General features: G+C 47.2%; 2 protein-coding genes across 2 annotated transcripts; both read left to right on the top strand.

Annotated features, from left to right (window-relative positions):
* Positions 1-449: 449 nt before the first annotated feature.
* LOC309445706 (ral guanine nucleotide dissociation stimulator-like 1) lies at positions 450-23,571 on the top strand (the record flags this gene model as incomplete). Its single annotated transcript, XM_082064710.1, has 17 exons — positions 450-638; positions 1,255-1,365; positions 16,199-16,407; positions 17,247-17,324; positions 17,769-17,953; positions 18,227-18,351; positions 19,004-19,219; positions 19,448-19,551; positions 19,702-19,786; positions 20,177-20,263; positions 20,504-20,536; positions 21,012-21,133; positions 21,368-21,457; positions 21,734-21,872; positions 22,361-22,513; positions 23,158-23,272; positions 23,453-23,571. The coding sequence occupies 17 exons, from the start codon at positions 450-452 to the stop codon at positions 23,569-23,571; spliced, it is 2,160 nt and encodes a 719-aa protein (XP_081920836.1).
* On the top strand, positions 2,219-9,704 carry LOC309445482 (ral guanine nucleotide dissociation stimulator-like 1; the record flags this gene model as incomplete). Its single annotated transcript, XM_082064333.1, has 16 exons — positions 2,219-2,239; positions 2,331-2,539; positions 3,380-3,457; positions 3,902-4,086; positions 4,360-4,484; positions 5,137-5,352; positions 5,581-5,684; positions 5,835-5,919; positions 6,310-6,396; positions 6,637-6,669; positions 7,145-7,266; positions 7,501-7,590; positions 7,867-8,005; positions 8,494-8,646; positions 9,291-9,405; positions 9,586-9,704. 16 exons carry the CDS (start codon positions 2,219-2,221, stop codon positions 9,702-9,704), a joined length of 1,881 nt encoding a protein of 626 aa, XP_081920459.1.
* Positions 23,572-24,182: the final 611 nt, after the last annotated feature.

Genomic DNA, 24,182 nt, shown 5'->3' on the forward strand with positions numbered 1-24,182 from the left:
CAAGGACATTAAAAGTAAATGTGTTGCTATCTGCAATTCAAAAGTGCCTTTCCGTTGTTTTCTAACAGGCTCGGAACTTCCCCTTCCGGAACCTGTCTGTTTGGAGATGTTGGAGGAGACCAAGGAGGAGGACACCCAGGAGGAAGACACGCGAGGAAGATGTGGAGTCTCTGCACAGCCTTGAGGAGACTCTGACCAAGCCAACCAAGGAAGATGTGGAGAGTCCAGAGCACATTGAGGAGACTCCAGAGCGCATTGAACACGCTCTAAGCAAGACAGAGGAAGATGTGGAGACTCCAGAGCCCATTGAGGAGACTCCAGAGCACATTGAGCACACCCTAAGCGAGAGAAGAGAGGAAGATGACGAGACTACAAGCAAGACAACAGAGGAAGATGCAGAGACTCGAGAGCGCATTGAAAACACTCTAAGCGAGGTAACAGAGGGAGACATGGAGACTCCAGAGCACAACGAGGAGAGTCCAAGCAAGATAAGAGAGGAACACGTGGAGACTGCAGAGTGCATAGAGGAGACTCCAAGCAAGCCAGCTGAAGAAGACACAGAGACTCCACAGAGCCTGGAAGAGAATGCGAGGAACCAACCTGGGGAAGATGTGGAGGTTCCACAGAGCATTCAAGAGGCAAGTCACTGGTGTGCAGACAGTTCTATCTGACTAGGGGATATTTTAGAGATAAAGGAGGTAAAAACAAACAGAAAAGCAACCCCCCAAAAAAAACCCCAAACTCCAGCTTCCCCAGATCAGGATTTGGTTGCATTGCACTCAAATCCTTTCTAATTGAGTTGTTGCTGTGCTTAAGGCTGTAGTAGTTAGTAAAGCCCTGAAACTTTAATTATTCAAGTGGTATGTATGATGAAAAAACATTATGTGGTTGCAGGGGGACCAGAATATGTATTTCTGAAGTTAATTGTTACGTCTGTTGTCAATCCTCTAGTGCTTTGCTCCTCAACATGTATCAGCATGTTAATGCAGCGGCTGTTAGTGCTGGGGTTCAGGAGTACTGGACTCTCTGGTTTAATTCTTACCTCTTTCATGGGCTTGTGCAGTAATTTGTGCTCTCAGTTAAAAGTCAAAAAACCCCAGGTAACTAAAGGCAGCTAAAACGTGGCAACTTAAGTGAGCGTTGTTGAGGTGTTGTGAGATCCCGGTGTTGGCATGCTGGTGTCTGCAGCCTGCGCTTGTGCAGGGACCATGTTCCTTTCTCTCTGACTTGTTTCTCTTGGCCCTTTCCTGGCAGAGCACAACTGAGGATGGAGCTGAAGAAGCACAAGAAGGCGCTGTTGACGGTGACACCCTGGGAAGAGTGCAGATCCAGCAGCCTGACAGCGAAGGAGCAAGATGGCTCGGGGTAAGTGAAGCTGGTGTAGTGGCCAAGTCCCCAGCTGATTCAAGTGTCCTCACTTCACTGCAATCAGTGCAGCTGTGGCAGTTTGAGCCAGAGGGCCAGGAGGTGGGTAGAATTTTCATGTTATGTTGCGATGTTTCTACATTCTCTTCAGGATCAAAGGCAATAATATAAGAACTTGCTTTGGTGTAGTGTCCAGGTTGGTAGTATAGAGACTTTGAGTAGCAGATTTCCCACCTCTGCCTCCTGTTTTTCCTAGGAGAAATATTAGAATTTTCTCCCGTTCCAGGGGTGTTGTTCCTCGTACGGAGAAGGAGTTTGCCAGGTCATGTTCATATTCTCAAGGGAAGAGTTCTTAGTGATGCTGCATTTGCAGAGTGATTTGGAGGCTTTTCAGCTGAAAAGCGTTGGCTGGTAAATCATTGGATGTGTCTGAGAGAAATGCAGCTCTAACTGGAAATATCACAGAACCCGTGTTGAAAGTAATCTAAAGTTTTTGTTCAATTTGAGGGAGTTGGGCTTTATTACCAATTCCTTTAAATACTGAGGAGCTTGAAATGTTGCTTAGTAACTTCTTGTAGAGGTACCAGTAAGTGAAGGAACAGATCTTTCATGCTGCAAGAAGTCTAATAAACCTTTCTTAAACTTCTTGATGCTAAGAAAGCATCCGGGGTTTTTGAATGGTTGGCCCTGTTAGGAGGGAATGGTCAGTTTAAAAGCCAACCGTGAGATTACAGCTTAAGCACTGGAAACACTTGCCTGTTTAAATAAGAAGTGTCTTCATTGTCCTCCAGTATTTGCTACAGCATTTGGTATTTGGAGAGCCCAAACTGACAAAATTGTTTAGTAACTAGAGATGGACTATTGCTGTGAAAAGGTGGAATGGAATGTGTGTTTCATTGTGCAAGCTGTGTCGGGGCTCTGGCTCCTGTCTGAGTTTTGTGCTTTGTCTTTGTTTCCACTTGTAGGCTGAAGGGGACCAGTTACCTGCAGAACACACTGTCAGCCCGGATGAGACGTGCAAAAGCAGGGCCCTGAAAGCTGGAACTTTGGAAAAGCTGGTGGAGACGCTTCTGACAGCATTTGCAGATAATGACGTTACGTACATCAACATCTTCCTCTCAACGTACAGGGCCTTTGCTTCCACCAGCAGAGTCCTGGAGCTGCTCCTGGACAGGTAATAGCCGGGACAGAATGGAAACTGAACCATCATTTATTGTACACGACAGGGGGACGTTGACAGGAATTTCTTCCCCTACTTTAATGGACATGGAGTTAATAACCTGATGGACAGAGGTCAAGAATCCTGCCAAATTCAGGATTTCAGCATAAACACAGCACGTGTAAATGCACGCTGCCCACATCCCAACTCTCATTAAAGCTTAAGTGCCAGGTGGGGAAAGTGTGCGTGGTCTGAGCGCTAAGGAACCAAACTGGGACCAACACAAGAAAATCAATACAGCTTTTCCCTTCAAAAAAGACCAGAATATGTGTGGGCCGTAAAGTCACACCTGGAATAGATTCCTACTTGTTCCGTCTTGCAGTCAGTTCTGGGTTTGATGGGTTTGTGGTGTTTTCTGAGCAGCCATTAAAATGTTCACACTCAGATGTGCCATGAACTCCTCCTCACCCGTCCGTAAGGAGGTGCGAGGTGTGGTTTGAAAGGAGCTGTTCCAGCTGCCTCAGGGCTCTCCCCGCAGGTCTCTCGGGGCTCAGTGTCCCCAGCTGAGCTCCCTATGGCTGTGGCTGCGCCGCTCCTGTCAGAGGCACCACGGGTTTGCCTGGTTTAGTCTGGGTTTGCTTTGCAGTGCACGGGGACATGTGCAAAGCCTTCATCTCTGCCTCAGCGTCCCCAGCCACCGTGGAATTGTCCAGCATGAAGCCCTTGTCTTCATGCCAGTTGTATATGAATATGCCAATATGTATATGTTTGTGCCAACTGTATATGGCTTACGCTATTTGGGATTTTGCCTTTGCTCAGTAGCGGTTCCTCTAAACAGCCATCTCATTTTTCCAGATACGGAAACCTGGAGATCTCGGGCAGTGAAGAATGTGGAAACCAGAATTCGCCCGAATCCAGCACAGTGCTCAGGACGTAAGTTTGGTTTTGCAGCGCCCAGCGAGCCCCAGTCAGGGTTCGGTGCTGGAGCGGGACGTGGGCAGCAGAGCTGTTGTTTCCTTTGACAATTCACAGCCCTGTGTGCTTCCAGGAGCTTGTGTAAAGGCCGAGTATCAGCTGTCTCATAACACATCCAATAATACAACGCAGAGAAAATCTTTAATTATTTTGAATGACTGCGCTGGTTTCTCAAGGTGTAATTGAAGAAGCAGACTTTAGTTTCCTATGAAGTATTATCGTAATAATATTTCTTGCATAAAAAGAACAAATTAAATTCTCTGCTCACAGAAGTGTCCATACTGCCTTCACGTGGGGAATGAATGTCTCAGTGTTCCTGTTGTTATATTAGGTACAGATCCATAGGATTGCATCAATACCTGCTGCGTACAACCCATGTGCTCTCTCTGAATTTGCTCACAGTGCGATGGCATCGATTTTACAAGCCTGGCTCGACCAATGTGCCGAGGATTTCCAAGAGCCACCCGACTACCTGTGTCTGCTGAAGGTGCTGAGTTACCTGAAGAAGAACATGCCCGGCTCTGACCCGGAGAAGAGGGCGCAGAACCTCCTGGAGCAGTTCCAGAGAGAAGAACTAGAGAATGATGGTAAAGTACCTTTCTCTGCTGTCTGGGTGTTCTCCCAGCGTCAAGCCTGACACGTCCCCTTATCCAGGGCACAAAGCTTCCTGTGCCGGGACATGAAAAGTCTCTTTGCCAATTCAATCTTCCGGTCCTTCTCTTTCTCACTAAAATATGCAGCACAGTGAGGCAGTTACACCAGGCATGTTCTGCTATTAGATGTAGTGATTTTTCAAATATCTGCTTGGATTAATTGTGTTCTGTATAAATTCACTGACTGGTGTTTTCCACGCTGGCCAGACGCGTTCCACAGCCTTTCTCCCTGCAACCTGGACGAGGAAGAGGAACTGGAGCTCAGCGGTGCAGAAGAATTCTCGTTGTTCCAAGAAGAGCTGGTGGCAGAACAGCTGACATACATGGACGCGGTATGTCGATCATACGTATTACCTGAACTGCTCGGGGAAATAGTTCTGGGCTTCTAATTGTTTGTTTGTCTGTTTGTTTTTTAACTTACATCAATGTCAGTCTGGCGTTCGAGAACCGCTCTGTTGCTGGGACACAGAGCACAGCTCTGCTTGGTTATCCAAACTCGCTTCATTGATTGGGCTTTTCCTTCAGTTCTTCTGAAGGTGTTTGTCTTTTTTTTTTACAGTGTGAATGTAGACTGTGTGGCCTTTTTTGCAAAGTTTAATATTTGACCCCTCAGAAATAGCGTATTTTGACTCTATTTTAGGCTACCTCACCTGAAGATGTATAAGTACTTTTAACTGTAGTGCTCGGATTTGGTTTCTTTGTATCAATCTCTTTCAAAAAGATCATTATATAGAAATTTTTCCCCTTGATAATGTAAGTGGTAGAAAGGTGTCTCTTATTTTGCCAGGACTGTTTAGCTGACAGTTCTTTCAGGGCATCAGGCCTCAAGAGTTATAGCCAAGTGTATATTTTAAACTAAAAGAAAAACAATATTTCCCTTTTAATACCATATTAGCTTCAGATGCAGTTTGTACTGTAAACCTGTATTTCTTCCTGTGGGCAATAGCGATCCAGGCTGACTTGGACAGCTCTGTTTCCCTCTAGACACTCTTCAAGAACGTTGTGCCCCACCACTGCCTGGGCTGCATCTGGTCCCGCAGGGACAAGAAAGAGAACAAAGACCTGGCACAGAGCATCAGAGCCACCATCGCGCAGTTCAACGCCGTCACCAACTGCGTGGTCAGCACCGTCCTGGACAGCAAAGGATTAAAGACCCAGCAACGAGCGAAGATCTTGGAGAAGTGGATCCGTATCGCACGTGTAAAGCGTTTATTCACGACTGTTTAACGTTCCTTGTGCGGGTGCCGTGGAGCTGGGAGGGGAAGGGGGGGTGTTGGGGAGTGATATTTTTGAGGCTCAGTCTTTGTGGAGCTGCCCGCTTAGCAGGGAGAATGTGCAGCAAGCAGGACGCGGGGCAGACAGAAGAGCACTGACTGTTGGTGGTGCTGACGTTTAATGCTCCTGTGTTTCTAACCACTCCTTTCACAGCAATGCAGGATCCTGAACAACTTTTCGTCTTTGAAAGCCGTCGTTTCTGCCTTGCAGTCCACCTCCGTTTATCGCCTGAAGAAGACCTGGGCCTGCGTTCCAAAGTAAGGCTGTGCAGTTTGTCACTGGATGTGTTTGGGTGCTTTTATCTTTTATATGCTCAACCGTCAACAATTCTTGAGAAAAAAAAAATACCGTGATCTGATTCACAGTGCTTACAAACAACTTAAATGATTTAATCTTTTCCTGTACAGGGACATAATGCTGATGTTTGAAGACCTTTCAGAAATATTCTCCGACTGCGACAACTTTGCGACGAGCAGGGAGCTGCTGATGAAGGTGGGAATGAGCTTGAGTTGCCAGGCTTGTGATCTCACCCAAAGCCGAGCTCAGCCCTGTTCCTAACCAAAGAACTCCCTTATGCGGTGCTTTGGGGAAGATGGGTCTGTAAATCCCAGGCTTTTCTGCTGGGGCGAGAGGTGCCGCACAGCGAGATTTGACGCAGATGAGTTACGAGTGAGCACTTTGCCTTTATACCGCTCTGTACAGACATGAACCGCTGGCTGAGATCCTAAGGATGATGTCATGAAAGCATCATTTACAAGAGCACTGTTTGGTGAAGCAGACGAGTTGTATTTTGTTTGCTTGCACACGAGTATTCTGGCATTCTAAATAGTATGATTATTATTTCTCAGTCAATTAATCCACCATTGCTCTGCCCGTTTGCAGGGAGTCACCCAAGGCACGGTACCCTACCTGGGTACCTTCCTCACAGACCTCGTCATGCTGGACACAGCCCTTCAGGACTATCTCGAGGTAATTTGGGGCAGTTTTTGGAATCGTACATATCCTCCCTCCCTTCCAGACACTGTGTCTGGTCCTGTGTCTTCCACTGGGTTCTAGTGCAGTTCTTAAAAGTAGAGGAATCTATTTGAAAACTAGACTCGGGGACACAAGTGCTGTGGTTTATCCTAGAGCTGGAAACAGGTCTTTGTAGAAGCCTTTGGTCAGGGCCTGTGCTCTTCTCCTCTGATCCCTTCTCTGTCCTTCCAACAGGGCGGCCTGATCAACTTTGAGAAGCGGCGAAGGGTGAGTGGGACGTTGACTGTTCTGTGATCGTTAGTTGCTGACGCTCTCTGCTGGAGCGTTCTCTTGGCGAGGCCTGTTGTCTGTGCTCGGGCGTATCCAACAGCCGCTCACGTTACTGCAGATGGTGTGTGTGAGTGCGAGCGCATGACGTGCAGAGCCGGGGAGGATCAGGCTCTGCTGTCATCACAGGCACCTCTAGTTATTTCCCTTGCTTAGTGCCTGAGAACCAGCTCCGTACAGAGCGGGATTCCTCTCTCGGCGCCGCTCTGGCCACGCAGGGCTGAGCGGGAAGGGTGAGCTGCAGAGCTGCATTGTTTGAAACAGCGCTTCTTGAAATAGTCACTTCTTCAACTGAAACCGACCTGCGGGTCAAACTCGGTTTGTCCTGGATCTGTTGCTGTGTGTGAGTAGGACATTAACGAGACTGGCTTTATTTTTCTAATTGGAATTCCTATTTTATTATTTGTTTTCTTAGGAATTTGAAGTAATCGCTCAAATTAAGCTCTTGCAGTCCTCATGTAACAGCTATTGCTTGTCAGCAGATGAGAAATTCCTGCAGTGGTTTAGGAGGCAGCGGCATTTAAGTGATGAGGAGAGGTAGGGTCTCAGCCCGGCTGGCGAAGCAGCTTTTCTTGCCCCGCAGGCAGGTTCAGGTTCTCTCAGCCTTGAGCTCTGCGCTGCCAGGAGCTGCTCCCGGAGAGTGGAAACACACACGCACAGAGCTGCGCTGCTCCTTGTGGGGATGCACCCTCTGGGACGTGGGAATGACCCAGGGCTTCTCAAATACGGCCACTCTGAGATATTTAACTCATGGTGTTGCCTGTTCTGCAGTTTCCGGCTTTCACGCGAAATTGAAGGAGCTGCTGACAGGAGTGTCGCACCGGCCAAAGCTCAGAAGAGCGTGGTAAAGAGATTCAGCCTGTGAGTATAACGGTTTGGTGTGTGAATATGAACTGGAATAAATCAAACACCAGCTGACAAACCTGGCTGGGGATCCAGAACACTGGATTTTAGTGCTAGATTACAAATTCAAATTTGCAGCAGCAAAACAGAGTAAATAAGGATAGAGTCTAATTTGCTATACCCACGCAAACAATAGGCCACTCGAGATAGGAGAACACAGCAGCAGGTCAGCTTGTTGAGGCAAGTGACAGCTTTGCTCAGCCCAGCTCTGTTGTGCTTTCTTTTCTCCCCTAGGCCGTTCCTGGGCTTGGGGGTGAGCGCCCACAGCGCACCCGTCAACGCGCAGCCCAAACCTGCTCCAGGTGGGAGCTCTGGGGACAGCACGGTCACCGTCGTCCCTCCCACCGACACTGCCGAGGAGCCTCAGCACAAGGTAGGGCCTGGGCGCTGTGTTCAGCACAAACAGCCTGTGCGAGGCTGCTGACGCTGCCGGCGGCCCCAGGCGCTCGCCCAAGCCTGTGGGTCTTGGCTAGAGCGTTGCGTGCGGTGGAATGGAGGGACCCGAGCTCTGGGAAAGGCAGTTTTGGGGGGAAAGCTCATCTGCATCAGCCCAGCCTAATTCTGGGGCAGGTGGAGCAGCTGAGCAAGGGAGAAGCAGGTGAGGTCAGAGCTCGCCAGCCCTGGGGTTTGAGCTGCCAGGAACTGCCCAGACCAAGCCTTGTCTGGGCTGGGTTCCGTTCCCAGGGAGCTTTGTCCTACAGACTCTGCTCTCTTGACCTAAACTGCCTTCACTGGGTTGCTGAAGCCCTTGTTAAGGCTGTTGTGCTGAAGAGTGTCATCTTTAGCTTTTGGATCTTTTCAATGAAATGGTAATCAATGTGTTTGATCTCGTCTCGCCCCTTGCTGCCGTCTGATGACAAGTGCTCCAAGAAGTGCCCCGACTCCGTGACTCCCATTCCAACAAAAGAAGTGCCGCCAGTCCTGCCAGTTTACAACCAGCAGAACGGAGAGAGCTGCATCATCCGGACCAGCGTAGAAGAGGACAGAAGTGGCAACATCTACAAGAGCATCCTGGTGGGTGATGTTTTCACCCCAGGTGACTTGAATGGTGCTGTTAGTTTTGGAAACACCTATGCACTGATCAAACCTCCTTGACAGGGAAAATGACAAATGTTACAAATCAAAACCTGTGGAGCAGGGGATGAATGAGAGGTTTGCAAAGAGCATCTCTCAAGGTTTCTGCTCTTGAAATCGAAGCTTGTCTTTGATCAACAGTGCCAAGTGAAGCACTCTGAGCAGGTGCCGGCTTTGCTGCCCCTGCTCTTCTGCCAGCGCCGGCTGTTGTGTGTCCAGCTCAGCACTGGGCTGTGTGACTGTGACACAAGGTGCCCCTTCCCCAGCAAACCCAGCTACAAGGGCCAGAATCTTTGCAGGGCATCAAGAAAGTGTTTAGCACAGGAGACTGTGGATGAATGGATGTGAGCAAACAGCAGCCGGGGCAGCTATTGCTGTGGATTCGACGGCTGCTGAGAACAAGGTCTCACCTCTGCAAGTGGGTGCTCTGGAGAGCAGAGGCTGTGATTTCCTGCTGCGTTTCTGGAGCAGCGTCTGTTGTCTTGAACTAAATCAACCACCAGGTGTCACAAAGAGCATGTTTTAGTATCTGGCAGAATCTAGGACGTAGTTACCAACGTCTCCTTGCAACTCTGTGTTTGCAGCTGACTAACCAAGAGAAGGCTCCTGCTGTCATCCAGAGAGCCCTGGAGAAGCACAACCTGCAGTGCGGCTCGGCTGAGGATTACGAGCTGGTACAGATCATCTGCGAGGACAAAGGTGGGGAAGCAGAACTCTGCTGCTGCTGCTTGAACGGTTCTGCTGCGTTTTGACGGCAAGAGCAACACGCGAAGCGACGTCAGAAACGCCGTGGACACGTTGTCACAGCTGCCGGTGAGAACAAACCCCTGACGCTGAGCGGGGCGCCAGTTAACGCTCGCTCTGCTCCCTCTCTTGCAGAGCTGGCGATCCCACCCAAGGCGAACGTGTTCTACGCCATGAACACCCGGGGCAACTTCGATTTCGTCCTGAGGAGAAGAGCTGCAGCACCTGAGGAGCCTGCGCTTCATAGATGTTAATGGTTGAGCTTTGTATAGGATTTACTGGTTATGTTATAAGTATGGAAACTTTTTTTCCCCCAGGTTTAGTCTGGAGTTGATATATTTTAATATTTGGGCTGCATCTAATGTTTGAGCTTTGTATAATATTGAATATTTATATAACAAGTATATTAACTTTTTTCCCGTTTTTGTCTGCAGTTCATGTATTTTAATACTTGATGCTTTTATCATATATAATCTTTACATACTTGTATAGAAACGTTCATTAGTATATAACCATTTTTGCGCTAATTTCTGCTTGGAGTTACTCTATTTCAATAGCTGAGCTTTAGAGAATATTTTAGCTTTGTATAATATTTAATATCTATAGAATAAGTACATAACCTTTTTTCCACTAATTTCTGGTTGGAGTTAACATATTTAAATGTTGTATCTGTATATAATATTTGAGCTTTATTTAATATTTTTATTTAATGTACTAATATTCAGTATTTTTAATATTTTTATTTAATGTACTAATATTTAATATTTTAATATTTTATTTAATGTACTAATATTTAATATTGATTTGATATTTTAATTTAATGTACTAATATTTAGTATTTGAATATTTTTACTTATTGTACTACTATTTAATATTTTAATATTTTTATTTAATGTAGAAATATTTTTAAATTTATTGTACTAATATTTAATATTTTAAATATTTTTTTAATATACTAATATTTAGTATTTTTAATATTTGTATTTAACGAACTAATATTTAATATTTATTTAATATGTACATAGATCTTACCCAATAATTTTTGTCTGGAGTTAATATATTTTAATGTTTGTTCCGTATATAGTGTTTGAGCATCATATAATATTTATATATACATATAAAATAAATAGATACACTTTTTTTCCACCCTTTTTTTCTGGAGTTAATAGATATTAATAATTGATATTTATATAATACATCATGTTTATTTAATATTTATCTAATAAATACTTGAACTTTTTTCCACCTATTCTTGTCTGGCGTTAAAATATTTTAATATTTGATCCCATGTAATATTGAATGTTTACATAGATGTAACATCTCTGTAATAAATACGTAACTTTTTTTCCACTAATTCTTCTCTTGAGTTAATATATATTAACATTAGAGCTTTTATATAATACATAACCTTTATTTAATACATAATCTTTATTTATATAATAAATATGTGAACTTCTTTTCCCACCAATTCTTGTCTGGCGTTAAAATATTTTAATACTTGATCCTTATGTAATATTTAGTCTTTATATAGATGTAACATTTCTAGAATACATACATAAACTTTTTTCCACCAGTTCTTGTCTGGAGTTAATGTAGTTGAGTATTTGATCTTTATGCCATATTTAATCTTTATCTATTATTTAATGTTTCTATAAAAGCATGTCAACTTTTTTCCACTATTTTTGATCTGGAGTTAATAGGCATTAATATTTGAGCTTTATATAATACATAATCTTTATTTCATATTTATAGAATAAATACTTGAACTTTTTCCCACCAATTCTTGTCTGGAGTTAGTATATGTTAATGATTGATCTCTAGATAATATTTGATCTTTATATGATATTTAATCTTTATATAGTATTTAATGTTTCTATAATAAATAGAATAACTTTTGACCACTAATTTTTGTCTGGAGTTAATATATTTTAGTGTTTGATTTTGTATTCTATTTAATCTTTATTTAATATTTAATATTTATATAATAAATATGGAAACGTTTTCCCACCAGTTCTTGTCTGGAGTTAGTATATTTTAATGTTTGGTCTTTATATAATGTTTGAGCTTTGTATAATATTGAATGTTTCTATAATAAATAGATAAACTTTCTACCACTAATTTGTGTCTGGAGTTAATGTATTTAAATATTTGATGTTTATGTAACATTCAATCTCTACATAACCTTTACTGCTTCTATAATAAATATGTCCACTTTCCCCACTCCCCAGTGTCTGCGTTCATCTCTTTTCCCCTCGGAGACTTCCCCGTGCTCTGAGAGTTTCCACCTTTTCCCCATTGTCTCCATCACGGCATTTTTGCTCCTGGCCAAAAGCCGACCCCGAATTTAAGCTGCCTCTGGCTTTCTGGTTTTTAATAAATTGCTACTGCCCTACTCAGGGAAATCAAAGTCAAACACAACTCCGCAGCGTGTCTGTCCCTTCCCTGTCCAGCCCCCAGCGGGGAGAACCGTGAGGAGCACCAGGGCCGCTTCATGGAGAAACTGCTCCCGTGGGTCACGACCGGTCAGGAGAGGAAGGGCTGGAAACCAGAGCCGCGCTGACACACGCGCTGCTCCCGCCGCACCGACACCGGCACGCGCCGGCCGCTCCCGCTTCGCACACGTCCCGCTTCTGAAGGGCACGCGGGCGGGCTGAGGGCGGGGCAAGGGGGCGCGCGCGGAGCGGCGGCGAGCTGCGATTGGCCGGCTGCGGGCGGCACGTGCTGCCGCGAGGCCGCGTCCGTGCGCCGCGGTGCCGCCGGAGCCGTTGCCGCCGTTGCCGTCGGGGCGAGCGGGAGAGAGAGAACGAGAGAGCGGGAGTGCGGGGCTGGCGGAGCCGGCAGCAGCCCCGCCTGCGGACGGGACACAGCGCCATGTGCGGGATCGGCTGCGGGCCCTGCTGCGGACGGGTAGGAGCGAGCCGGGCCCCGCCGCCCGCCCTCCGCCGGGGCTGCGGGGGACACGGGGCCGGGGGGGCAGCTCCGAGTGCCGAGAGAAGGGTGTTGGTGACTGCTGCGGGGGACAAGGGACGGGACGGGAGGAAACGGCACCAGCTGTGCCGGGGGAGGCTCAGGTTGGCTGTTGGGAACAATTCCTCACGGAAATGGGAGGGAGATGATCGGGTAGTGAGGTGACTGGGAACTGGCTGAAGGGAAGAAGCCAGAGAGTCGTGGTCAATGGGGCAGAGTCCAGTTGGGGCCTGTATCCAGTGCAGTGCCTCAGGGGGCAGTGCTGGGGCCGGTGTTATTCAATATATTCGTCAACGATTTGGAGGAGGGAATAGAGTGACTGTCAGCAAGTTTGCTGGTGACACCAAGCTGGGAGGAGTGGCTGACACTGGAAGCTGTGCTGCCATCAGAGACCTGGACAGGCTGGAGAGCTGGGCAGGGAAACTTTCAATGAAATAGAACAAGGGCAAGTGTAGAGTCTTGAATCTGGGCAGGAACAACCCCAGGTTCCAGTATAAGCTGGGGAATGACCCGTTGGAGAGCAGCGTAGGGGAAAGGGACCTGGGGGTCCTGGGGACAGCAGGGTGACCATGAGCCAGCACTGGGCCCTTGTGGCCAGGAAGCCAATGGTACCTGGGGTGGGTTAGAAGGGGGTGGTCAGTAGGTCAGAGAGGTTCTCCTGCCCCTCTGCTCTGCCCTGGGGAGACCACACCTGGAATCTTGTGTCCAGTTGTGGCCCCTCAGTTCCAGCAGGACAGGGAACTGCTGGAGAGAGTCCAGCGCAGCCACCAAGATGCTGGAGGGAGTGGAGCATCTCCCGTGTGAGGAAAGGCTGAGGGAGCTGGGGCTCTGGAGCTGGACAAGAGGAGGCTGAGGGGTGACTCATTCATAGGGATCAATATGGAAAGGGGGAGTGTCAGGAGGATGGAGCCAGGCTCTTCTGGGTGACAACCAGTGACAGGACAAGGGGCAATGGGTACAAACTGGAACACAAAAGGTTCCACTTAAATTTGAGAAGAAACTTCTTCTCAGTGAGGGTGGCAGAGCCTGGCCCAGGCTGCCCAGGGAGGTTGTGGAATCTCCTACTCTGGAGGCATTCAAGACCTGCCTGGACACCTTCCTGTGTAACCTCATCTGGGTGTTCCTGCTCCATGGGGGGATTGCACTGGATGAGCTTTCCAGGTCTCTGCCCATCCCTGGCACTCTGGGATTCTGTGGTTCTGTGAAAGGGTGATTCAACATTGGAACAGGCTGCCCAGGGCAGCGGTGGAGTCACCATCCCTGGAGGGGTTTAAAAGGCATGTAGATGAGGTTCTGAGGGACATGGGGCAGTGCCAGGGGTGGTTTAACGGTTGCACTCGATGATCTCTTCCAGCCAAAATGATTCTATTATTCTGTCATACGACCTGTTTTTTGCATTGTAATAGTGCCTAAAGATCAGGGTTCATATGATCTTGTCCTGGTACTTTTGCAAGGACATTAAAAGTAAATGTGTTGCTATCTGCAATTCAAAAGTGCCTTTCCGTTGTTTTCTAACAGGCTCGGAACTTCCCCTTCCGGAACCTGTCTGTTTGGAGATGTTGGAGGAGACCAAGGAGGAGGACACCCAGGAGGAAGACACGCGAGGAAGATGTGGAGTCTCTGCACAGCCTTGAGGAGACTCTGACCAAGCGAACCAAGGAAGATGTGGAGAGTCCAGAGCACATTGAGGAGACTCCAGAGCGCATTGAACACGCTCTAAGCAAGACAGAGGAAGATGTGGAGACTCCAGAGCCCATTGAGGAGACTCCAGAGCACATTGAGCACACTCTAAGCGAGAGAAGAGAGGAAGATGACGAGACTACAAGCAAGACAACAGAGGAAGATGCAGAGACTCGAGAGCGCATTGAGAACACTCTAAGCGAGGTAACAGAGGGAGACATGGAGACTCCAAAGCACAACGAGGAGAGTCCAAGCAAGATAAGAGAGGAACACGTGGAGGCTGCAGAGTGCATAGAGGAGACTCCAAGCAAGCCAGCTGAAGAAGACACAGAGACTCCACAGAGCCTGGAAGAGAATGCGAGGAACCAACCTGGGGAAGATGTGGAGGTTCCACAGAGCATTCAAGAGGCAAGTCACTGGTGTGCAGACAGTTCTATCTGACTAGGGGATATTTTAGAGATAAAGGAGGTAAAAACAAACAGAAAAGCAACCCCCCAAAAAAACCCCAAACCCCAGCTTCCCCAGATCAGGATTTGGTTGCATTGCACTCAAATCCTTTCTAATTGAGTTGTTGCTGTGCTTAAGGCTGTGGTAGTTAGTAAAGCCCTGAAACTTTAGTTATTCAAGTGGTATGTATGATGAAAAAACATTATGTGGTTGCAGGGGGACCAGAATATGTATTTCTGAAGTTAATTGTTACGTCTGTTGTCAATTCTCTAGTGCTTTGCTCCTCAACATGTATCAGCATGTTAATGCAGCGGCTGTTAGTGCTGGGGTTCAGGAGATCTGGACTCTCTGGTTTAATTCTTACCTCTTTCATGGGCTTGTGCAGTAATTTGTGCTCTCAGTTAAAAGTCAAAAAACCCCAGGTAACTAAAGGCAGCTAAAACGTGGCAACTTAAGTGAGCATTGTTGAGGTGTTGTGAGATCCCGGTGTTGGCATGCTGGTGTCTGCAGCCTGCGCTTGTGCAAGGACCATGTTCCTTTCTCTCTGACTTGTTTCTCTTGGCCCTTTCCTGGCAGAGCACAAGTGAGGATGGAGCTGAAGAAGCACAAGAAGGCGCTGTTGACGGTGACACCCTGGGAAGAGCGCAGATCCAGCAGCCTGACAGCGAAGGAGCAAGATGGCTCGGGGTAAGTGAAGCTGGTGTAGTGGCCAAGTCCCCAGCTGATTCAAGTGTCCTCACTTCACTGCAATCAGTGCAGCTGTGGCAGTTTGAGCCAGAGGGTCAGGAGGTGGGTAGAACTTTCCTGTTATGTTGCGATGTTTCTACATTCTCTTCAGGATCAAAGGCAATAATATAAGAACTTGCTTTGGTGTAGTGTCCAGGTTGGTAGTATAGAGACTTTGAGTAGCAGATTTCCCACCTCTGCCTCCTGTTTTTCCTAGGAGAAATATTAGAATTTTCTCCCGTTCCAGGGGTGTTGTTCCTCGTACGGAGAAGGAGTTTGCCAGGTCATGTTCATATTCTCAAGGGAAGAGTTCTTAGTGATGCTGCATTTGCAGAGTGATTTGGAGGCTTTTCTGCTGAAAAGCGTTGGCTGGTAAATCATTGGATGTGTCTGAGAGAAATGCAGCTCTAACTGGAAATATCATAGAACCCGTGTTGAAAGTAATCTAAAGTTTTTGTTCAATTAGAGGGAGTTGGGCTTTATTACCAATTCCTTTAAATACTGAGGAGCTTGAAATCTTGCTTAGTAACTTCTTGTAGAGGTACCAGTAAGTGAAGGAACTTAGATCTTTCATGCTGCAAGAAGTCTAATAAACCTTTCTTAAACTTCTTGATGCTAAGAAAGCATCCGGGGTTTTTGAATGGTTGGCCCTGTTAGGAGGGAATGGTCAGTTTAAAAGCCAACCGTGAGATTACAGCTGAAGCACTGGAAACACTTGCCTGTTTAAATAAGAAATGTCTTCATTGTCCTCCAGTATTTGCTACAGCATTTGGTATTTGGAGAGCCCAAACTGACAAAATTGTTTAGTAACTAGAGATGGACTATTGCTGTGAAAAGGTGGAATGGAATGTGTGTTTCATTGTGCAAGCTGTGTCGGGGCTCTGGCTCCTGTCTGAGTTTTGTGCTTTGTCTTTGTTTCCACTTGTAGGCTGAAGGGGACCAGTTACCTGCAGAACACACTGTCAGCCCGGATGAGACGTGCAAAAGCAGGGCCCTGAAAGCTGGAACTTTGGAAAAGCTGGTGGAGACGCTTCTGACAGCATTTGCAGATAATGACTTTACGTACATCAACATCTTCCTCTCAACGTACAGGGCCTTTGCTTCCACCAGCAGAGTCCTGGAGCTGCTCCTGGACAGGTAAGAGCCGGGACAGAATGGAAACTGAGCCATCATTTATTGTACACGACAGGGGGACGTTGACAGGAATTTCTTCCCCTACTTTAATGGACATGGAGTTAATAACCTGATGGACAGAGGTCAAGAATCCTGCCAAATCCAGGATTTCAGCATAAACACAGCACGTGTAAATGCACGCTGCCCACATCCCAACTCTCATTAAAGCTTAAGCACCGAGTGGGGAAAGTGTGCGTGGTCTGAGCGCTAAGGAACCAAACTGGGACCAACACAAGAAAATCAATACAGCTTTTCCCTTCAAAAAAGACCAGAATATGTGTGGGCCGTAAAGTCACACCTGGAATAGATTCCTACTTGTTCCGTCTTGCAGTCCGTTCTGGGTTTGATGGGTTTGTGGTGTTTTCTGAGCAGCCATTAAAATGTTCACACTCAGATGTGCCATGAACTCCTCCTCACCCGTCCGTAAGGAGGTGCGAGGTGTGGTTTGAAAGGAGCTGTTCCAGCTGCCTCAGGGCTCTCCCCGCAGGTCTCTCGGGGCTCAGTGTCCCCAGCTGAGCTCCCTATGGCTGTGGCTGCGCCGCTCCTGTCAGAGGCACCACGGGTTTGCCTGGTTTAGTCTGGGTTTGCTTTGCAGTGCACGGGGACATGTGCAAAGCCTTCATCTCTGCCTCAGCGTCCCCAGCCACCGTGGAATTGTCCAGCATGAAGCCCTTGTCTTCATGCCAGTTGTATATGAATATGCCAATGTGTATGTGTTTATGCCAGTTGTATATGGCTTACGCTATTTGGGATTTTGCTTTGGTCAGTAGCGGTTCCTCTAAACAGCCATCTCATTTTTCCAGATACGGAAACCTGGAGATCTCGGGCAGTGAAGAATGTGGAAACCAGAATTCGCCCGAATCCAGCACAGTGCTCAGGACGTAAGTTTGGTTTTGCAGCGCCCAGCGAGCCCCAGTCAGGGTTCGGTGCTGGAGCGGGACGTGGGCAGCAGAGCTGTTGTTTCCTTTGACAATTCACAGCCCTGTGTGCTTCCAGGAGCTTGTGTAAAGGCCGAGTATCAGCTGTCTCATAACACATCCAATAATACAACGCAGAGAAAATCTTTAATTATTTTGAATGACTGCGCTGGTTTCTCAAGGTGTAATTGAAGAAGCAGACTTTAGTTTCCTATGAAGTATTATCGTAATAATATTTCTTGCATAAAAAGAACAAATTAAATTCTCTGCTCACAGAAGTGTCCATACTGCCTTCACGTGGGGAATGAATGTCTCAGTGTTCCTGTTGTTATATTAGGTACAGATCCATAGGATTGCATCAATACCTGCTGCGTACAACCCATGTGCTCTCTCTGAATTTGCTCACAGTGCGATGGCATCGATTTTACAAGCCTGGCTCGACCAATGTGCCGAGGATTTCCAAGAGCCACCCGACTACCTGTGTCTGCTGAAGGTGCTGAGTTACCTGAAGAAGAACATGCCCGGCTCTGACCCGGAGAAGAGGGCGCAGAACCTCCTGGAGCAGTTCCAGAGAGAAGAACTAGAGAATGATGGTAAAGTACCTTTCTCTGCTGTCTGGGTGTTCTCCCAGCGTCAAGCCTGACACGTCCCCTTATCCAGGGCACAAAGCTTCCTGTGCCGGGACATGAAAAGTCTCTTTGCCAATTCAATCTTCCGGTCCTTCTCTTTCTCACTAAAATATGCAGCACAGTGAGGCAGTTACACCAGGCATGTTCTGCTATTAGATGTAGTGATTTTTCAAATATCTGCTTGGATTAATTGTGTTCTGTATAAATTCACTGACTGGTGTTTTCCACGCTGGCCAGACGCGTTCCACAGCCTTTCTCCCTGCAACCTGGACGAGGAAGAGGAACTGGAGCTCAGCGGTGCAGAAGAATTCTCGTTGTTCCAAGAAGAGCTGGTGGCAGAACAGCTGACATACATGGACGCGGTATGTCGATCATACGTATTACCTGAACTGCTCGGGGAAATAGTTCTGGGCTTCTAATTGTTTGTTTGTCTGTTTGTTTTTTAACTTACATCAATGTCAGTCTGGCGTTCGAGAACCGCTCTGTTGCTGGGACACAGAGCACAGCTCTGCTTGGTTATCCAAACTCGCTTCATTGATTGGGCTTTTCCTTCAGTTCTTCTGAAGGTGTTTGTCTTTTTTTTTTACAGTGTGAATGTAGACTGTGTGGCCTTTTTTGCAAAGTTTAATATTTGACCCCTCAGAAATAGCGTATTTTGACTCTATTTTAGGCTACCTCACCTGAAGATGTATAAGTACTTTTAACTGTAGTGCTCGGATTTGGTTTCTTTGTATCAATCTCTTTCAAAAAGATCATTATATAGAAATTTTTCCCCTTGATAATGTAAGTGGTAGAAAGGTGTCTCTTATTTTGCCAGGACTGTTTAGCTGACAGTTCTTTCAGGGCATCAGGCCTCAAGAGTTATAGCCAAGTGTATATTTTAAACTAAAAGAAAAACAATATTTCCCTTTTAATACCATATTAGCTTCAGATGCAGTTTGTACTGTAAACCTGTATTTCTTCCTGTGGGCAATAGCGATCCAGGCTGACTTGGACAGCTCTGTTTCCCTCTAGACACTCTTCAAGAACGTTGTGCCCCACCACTGCCTGGGCTGCATCTGGTCCCGCAGGGACAAGAAAGAGAACAAAGACCTGGCACAGAGCATCAGAGCCACCATCGCGCAGTTCAACGCCGTCACCAACTGCGTGGTCAGCACCGTCCTGGACAGCAAAGGATTAAAGACCCAGCAACGAGTGAAGATCTTGGAGAAGTGGATCCGTATCGCACGTGTAAAGCGTTTATTCACGACTGTTTAACGTTCCTTGTGCGGGTGCCGTGGAGCTGGGAGGGGAAGGGGGGGTGTTGGGGAGTGATATTTTTGATGCTCAGTCTTTGTGGAGCTGCCCGCTTAGCAGGGAGAATGTGCAGCAAGCAGGACGCGGGGCAGACAGAAGAGCACTGACTGTTGGTGGTGCTGACGTTTAATGCTCCTGTGTTTCTAACCACTCCTTTCACAGCAATGCAGGATCCTGAACAACTTTTCGTCTTTGAAAGCCGTCGTTTCTGCCTTGCAGTCCACCTCCGTTTATCGCCTGAAGAAGACCTGGGCCTGCGTTCCAAAGTAAGGCTGTGCAGTTTGTCACTGGATGTGTTTGGGTGCTTTTATCTTTTATATGCTCAACCGTCAACAATTCTTGAGAAAAAAAAAATACCGTGATCTGATTCACAGTGCTTACAAACAACTTAAATGATTTAATCTTTTCCTGTACAGGGACATAATGCTGATGTTTGAAGACCTTTCAGAAATATTCTCCGACTGCGACAACTTTGCGACGAGCAGGGAGCTGCTGATGAAGGTGGGAATGAGCTTGAGTTGCCAGGCTTGTGATCTCACCCAAAGCCGAGCTCAGCCCTGTTCCTAACCAAAGAACTCCCTTATGCGGTGCTTTGGGGAAGATGGGTCTGTAAATCCCAGGCTTTTCTGCTGGGGCGAGAGGTGCCGCACAGCGAGATTTGACGCAGATGAGTTACGAGTGAGCACTTTGCCTTTATACCGCTCTGTACAGACATGAACCGCTGGCTGAGATCCTAAGGATGATGTCATGAAAGCATCATTTACAAGAGCACTGTTTGGTGAAGCAGACGAGTTGTATTTTGTTTGCTTGCACACGAGTATTCTGGCATTCTAAATAGTATGATTATTATTTCTCAGTCAATTAATCCACCATTGCTCTGCCCGTTTGCAGGGAGTCACCCAAGGCACGGTACCCTACCTGGGTACCTTCCTCACAGACCTCGTCATGCTGGACACAGCCCTTCAGGACTATCTCGAGGTAATTTGGGGCAGTTTTTGGAATCGTACATATCCTCCCTCCCTTCCAGACACTGTGTCTGGTCCTGTGTCTTCCACTGGGTTCTAGTGCAGTTCTTAAAAGTAGAGGAATCTATTTGAAAACTAGACTCGGGGACACAAGTGCTGTGGTTTATCCTAGAGCTGGAAACAGGTCTTTGTAGAAGCCTTTGGTCAGGGCCTGTGCTCTTCTCCTCTGATCCCTTCTCTGTCCTTCCAACAGGGCGGCCTGATCAACTTTGAGAAGCGGCGAAGGGTGAGTGGGACGTTGACTGTTCTGTGATCGTTAGTTGCTGACGCTCTCTGCTGGAGCGTTCTCTTGGCGAGGCCTGTTGTCTGTGCTCGGGCGTATCCAACAGCCGCTCACGTTACTGCAGATGGTGTGTGTGAGTGCGAGCGCATGACGTGCAGAGCCGGGGAGGATCAGGCTCTGCTGTCATCACAGGCACCTCTAGTTATTTCCCTTGCTTAGTGCCTGAGAACCAGCTCCGTACAGAGCGGGATTCCTCTCTGGGCGCCGCTCTGGCCACGCAGGGCTGAGCGGGAAGGGTGAGCTGCAGAGCTGCATTGTTTGAAACAGCGCTTCTTGAAATAGTCACTTCTTCAACTGAAACCGACCTGCGGGTCAAACTCGGTTTGTCCTGGATCTGTTGCTGTGTGTGAGTAGGACATTAACGAGACTGGCTTTATTTTTCTAATTGGAATTCCTATTTTATTATTTGTTTTCTTAGGAATTTGAAGTAATCGCTCAAATTAAGCTCTTGCAGTCCTCATGTAACAGCTATTGCTTGTCAGCAGATGAGAAATTCCTGCAGTGGTTTAGGAGGCAGCGGCATTTAAGTGATGAGGAGAGGTAGGGTCTCAGCCCGGCTGGCGAAGCAGCTTTTCTTGCCCCGCAGGCAGGTTCAGGTTCTCTCAGCCTTGAGCTCTGCGCTGCCAGGAGCTGCTCCCGGAGAGTGGAAACACACACGCACAGAGCTGCGCTGCTCCTTGTGGGGATGCACCCTCTGGGACGTGGGAATGACCCAGGGCTTCTCAAATACGGCCACTCTGAGATATTTAACTCATGGTGTTGCCTGTTCTGCAGTTTCCGGCTTTCACGCGAAATTGAAGGAGCTGCTGACAGGAGTGTCGCACCGGCCAAAGCTCAGAAGAGCGTGGTAAAGAGATTCAGCCTGTGAGTATAACGGTTTGGTGTGTGAATATGAACTGGAATAAATCAAACACCAGCTGACAAACCTGGCTGGGGATCCAGAACACTGGATTTTAGTGCTAGATTACAAATTCAAATTTGCAGCAGCAAAACAGAGTAAATAAGGATAGAGTCTAATTTGCTATACCCACGCAAACAATAGGCCACTCGAGATAGGAGAACACAGCAGCAGGTCAGCTTGTTGAGGCAAGTGACAGCTTTGCTCAGCCCAGCTCTGTTGTGCTTTCTTTTCTCCCCTAGGCCGTTCCTGGGCTTGGGGGTGAGCGCCCACAGCGCACCCGTCAACGCGCAGCCCAAACCTGCTCCAGGTGGGAGCTCTGGGGACAGCACGGTCACCGTCGTCCCTCCCACCGACACTGCCGAGGAGCCTCAGCACAAGGTAGGGCCTGGGCGCTGTGTTCAGCACAAACAGCCTGTGCGAGGCTGCTGACGCTGCCGGCGGCCCCAGGCGCTCGCCCAAGCCTGTGGGTCTTGACTAGAGCGTTGCGTGCGGTGGAATGGAGGGACCCGAGCTCTGGGAAAGGCAGTTTTGGGGGGAAAGCTCATCTGCATCAGCCCAGCCTAATTCTGGGGCAGGTGAAGCAGCTGAGCAAGGGAGAAGCAGGTGAGGTCAGAGCTCACCAGCCCTGGGGTTTGAGCTGCCAGGAACTGCCCAGACCAAGCCTTGTCTGGGCTGGGTTCCGTTCCCAGGGAGCTTTGTCCTACAGACTCTGCTCTCTTGACCTAAACTGCCTTCACTGGGTTGCTGAAGCCCTTGTTAAGGCTGTTGTGCTGAAGAGTGTCATCTTTAGCTTTTGGATCTTTTCAATGAAATGGTAATCAATGTGTTTGATCTCGTCTCGCCCCTTGCTGCCGTCTGATGACAAGTGCTCCAAGAAGTGCCCCGACTCCGTGACTCCCATTCCAACAAAAGAAGTGCCGCCAGTCCTGCCAGTTTACAACCAGCAGAACGGAGAGAGCTGCATCATCCGGACCAGCGTAGAAGAGGACAGAAGTGGCAACATCTACAAGAGCATCCTGGTGGGTGATGTTTTCACCCCAGGTGACTTGAATGGTGCTGTTAGTTTTGGAAACACCTATGCACTGATCAAACCTCCTTGACAGGGAAAATGACAAATGTTACAAATCAAAACCTGTGGAGCAGGGGATGAATGAGAGGTTTGCAAAGAGCATCTCTCAAGGTTTCTGCTCTTGAAATCGAAGCTTGTCTTTGATCAACAGTGCCAAGTGAAGCACTCTGAGCAGGTGCCGGCTTTGCTGCCCCTGCTCTTCTGCCAGCGCCGGCTGTTGTGTGTCCAGCTCAGCACTGGGCTGTGTGACTGTGACACAAGGTGCCCCTTCCCCAGCAAACCCAGCTACAAGGGCCAGAATCTTTGCAGGGCATCAAGAAAGTGTTTAGCACAGGAGACTGTGGATGAATGGATGTGAGCAAACAGCAGCCGGGGCAGCTATTGCTGTGGATTCGACGGCTGCTGAGAACAAGGTCTCACCTCTGCAAGTGGGTGCTCTGGAGAGCAGAGGCTGTGATTTCCTGCTGCGTTTCTAGAGCAGCGTCTGTTGTCTTGAACTAAATCAACCACCAGGTGTCACAAAGAGCATGTTTTAGTATCTGGCAGAATCTAGGACGTAGTTACCAACGTCTCCTTGCAACTCTGTGTTTGCAGCTGACTAACCAAGAGAAGGCTCCTGCTGTCATCCAGAGAGCCCTGGAGAAGCACAACCTGCAGTGCGGCTCGGCTGAGGATTACGAGCTGGTACAGATCATCTGCGAGGACAAAGGTGGGGAAGCAGAACTCTGCTGCTGCTGCTTGAACGGTTCTGCTGCGTTTTGACGGCAAGAGCAACACGCGAAGCGACGTCAGAAACGCCGTGGACACGTTGTCGCAGCTGCCGGTGAGAACAAACCCCTGACGCTGAGTGGGGCGCCAGTTAACGCTCGCTCTGCTCCCTCTCTTGCAGAGCTGGCGATCCCACCCAAGGCGAACGTGTTCTACGCCATGAACACCCGGGGCAACTTCGATTTCGTCCTGAGGAGAAGAGCTGCAGCACCTGAGGAGCCTGCGCTTCATAGATGTTAATGGTTGAGCTTTGTATAGGATTTACTGGTTATGTTATAAGTATGGAAACTTTTTTTCCCCCAGGTTTAGTCTGGAGTTGATATATTTTAATATTTGGGCTGCATCTAATGTTTGAGCTTTGTATAATATTTAATATTTATATAACAAGTATATTAACTTTTTTCCCGTTTTTGTCTGCAGTTCATGTATTTTAATACTTGATGCTTTTATCATATATAATCTTTACATACTTGTATAGAAACGTTCATTAGTATATCAACTTTTTTGCGCTAATTTCTGCTTGGAGTTACTCTATTTCAATAGCTGAGCTTTAGAGAATATTTTAGCTTTGTATAATATTTAATATCTATAGAATAAGTACATAACCTTTTTTCCACTAATTTATGGTTGGAGTTAACATATTTAAATGTTGTATCTGTATATAATATTTGAGCTTTATTTAATATTTTTATTTAATGTTCTAATATTCAGTATTTTAATATTTTTATTTAATGTACTAATATTTAATATTTATATGATATTTTTATTTAATGTACTAATATTTAGTATTTGAATATTTTTACTTATTGTACTACTATTTAATATTTTAATATTTTTATTTAATGTAGAAA

This window comes from Streptopelia decaocto (genome assembly GCF_964273445.1).
Source record: "Streptopelia decaocto genome assembly, chromosome: 13".
Lineage (NCBI taxonomy): Eukaryota > Metazoa > Chordata > Aves > Columbiformes > Columbidae > Streptopelia > Streptopelia decaocto.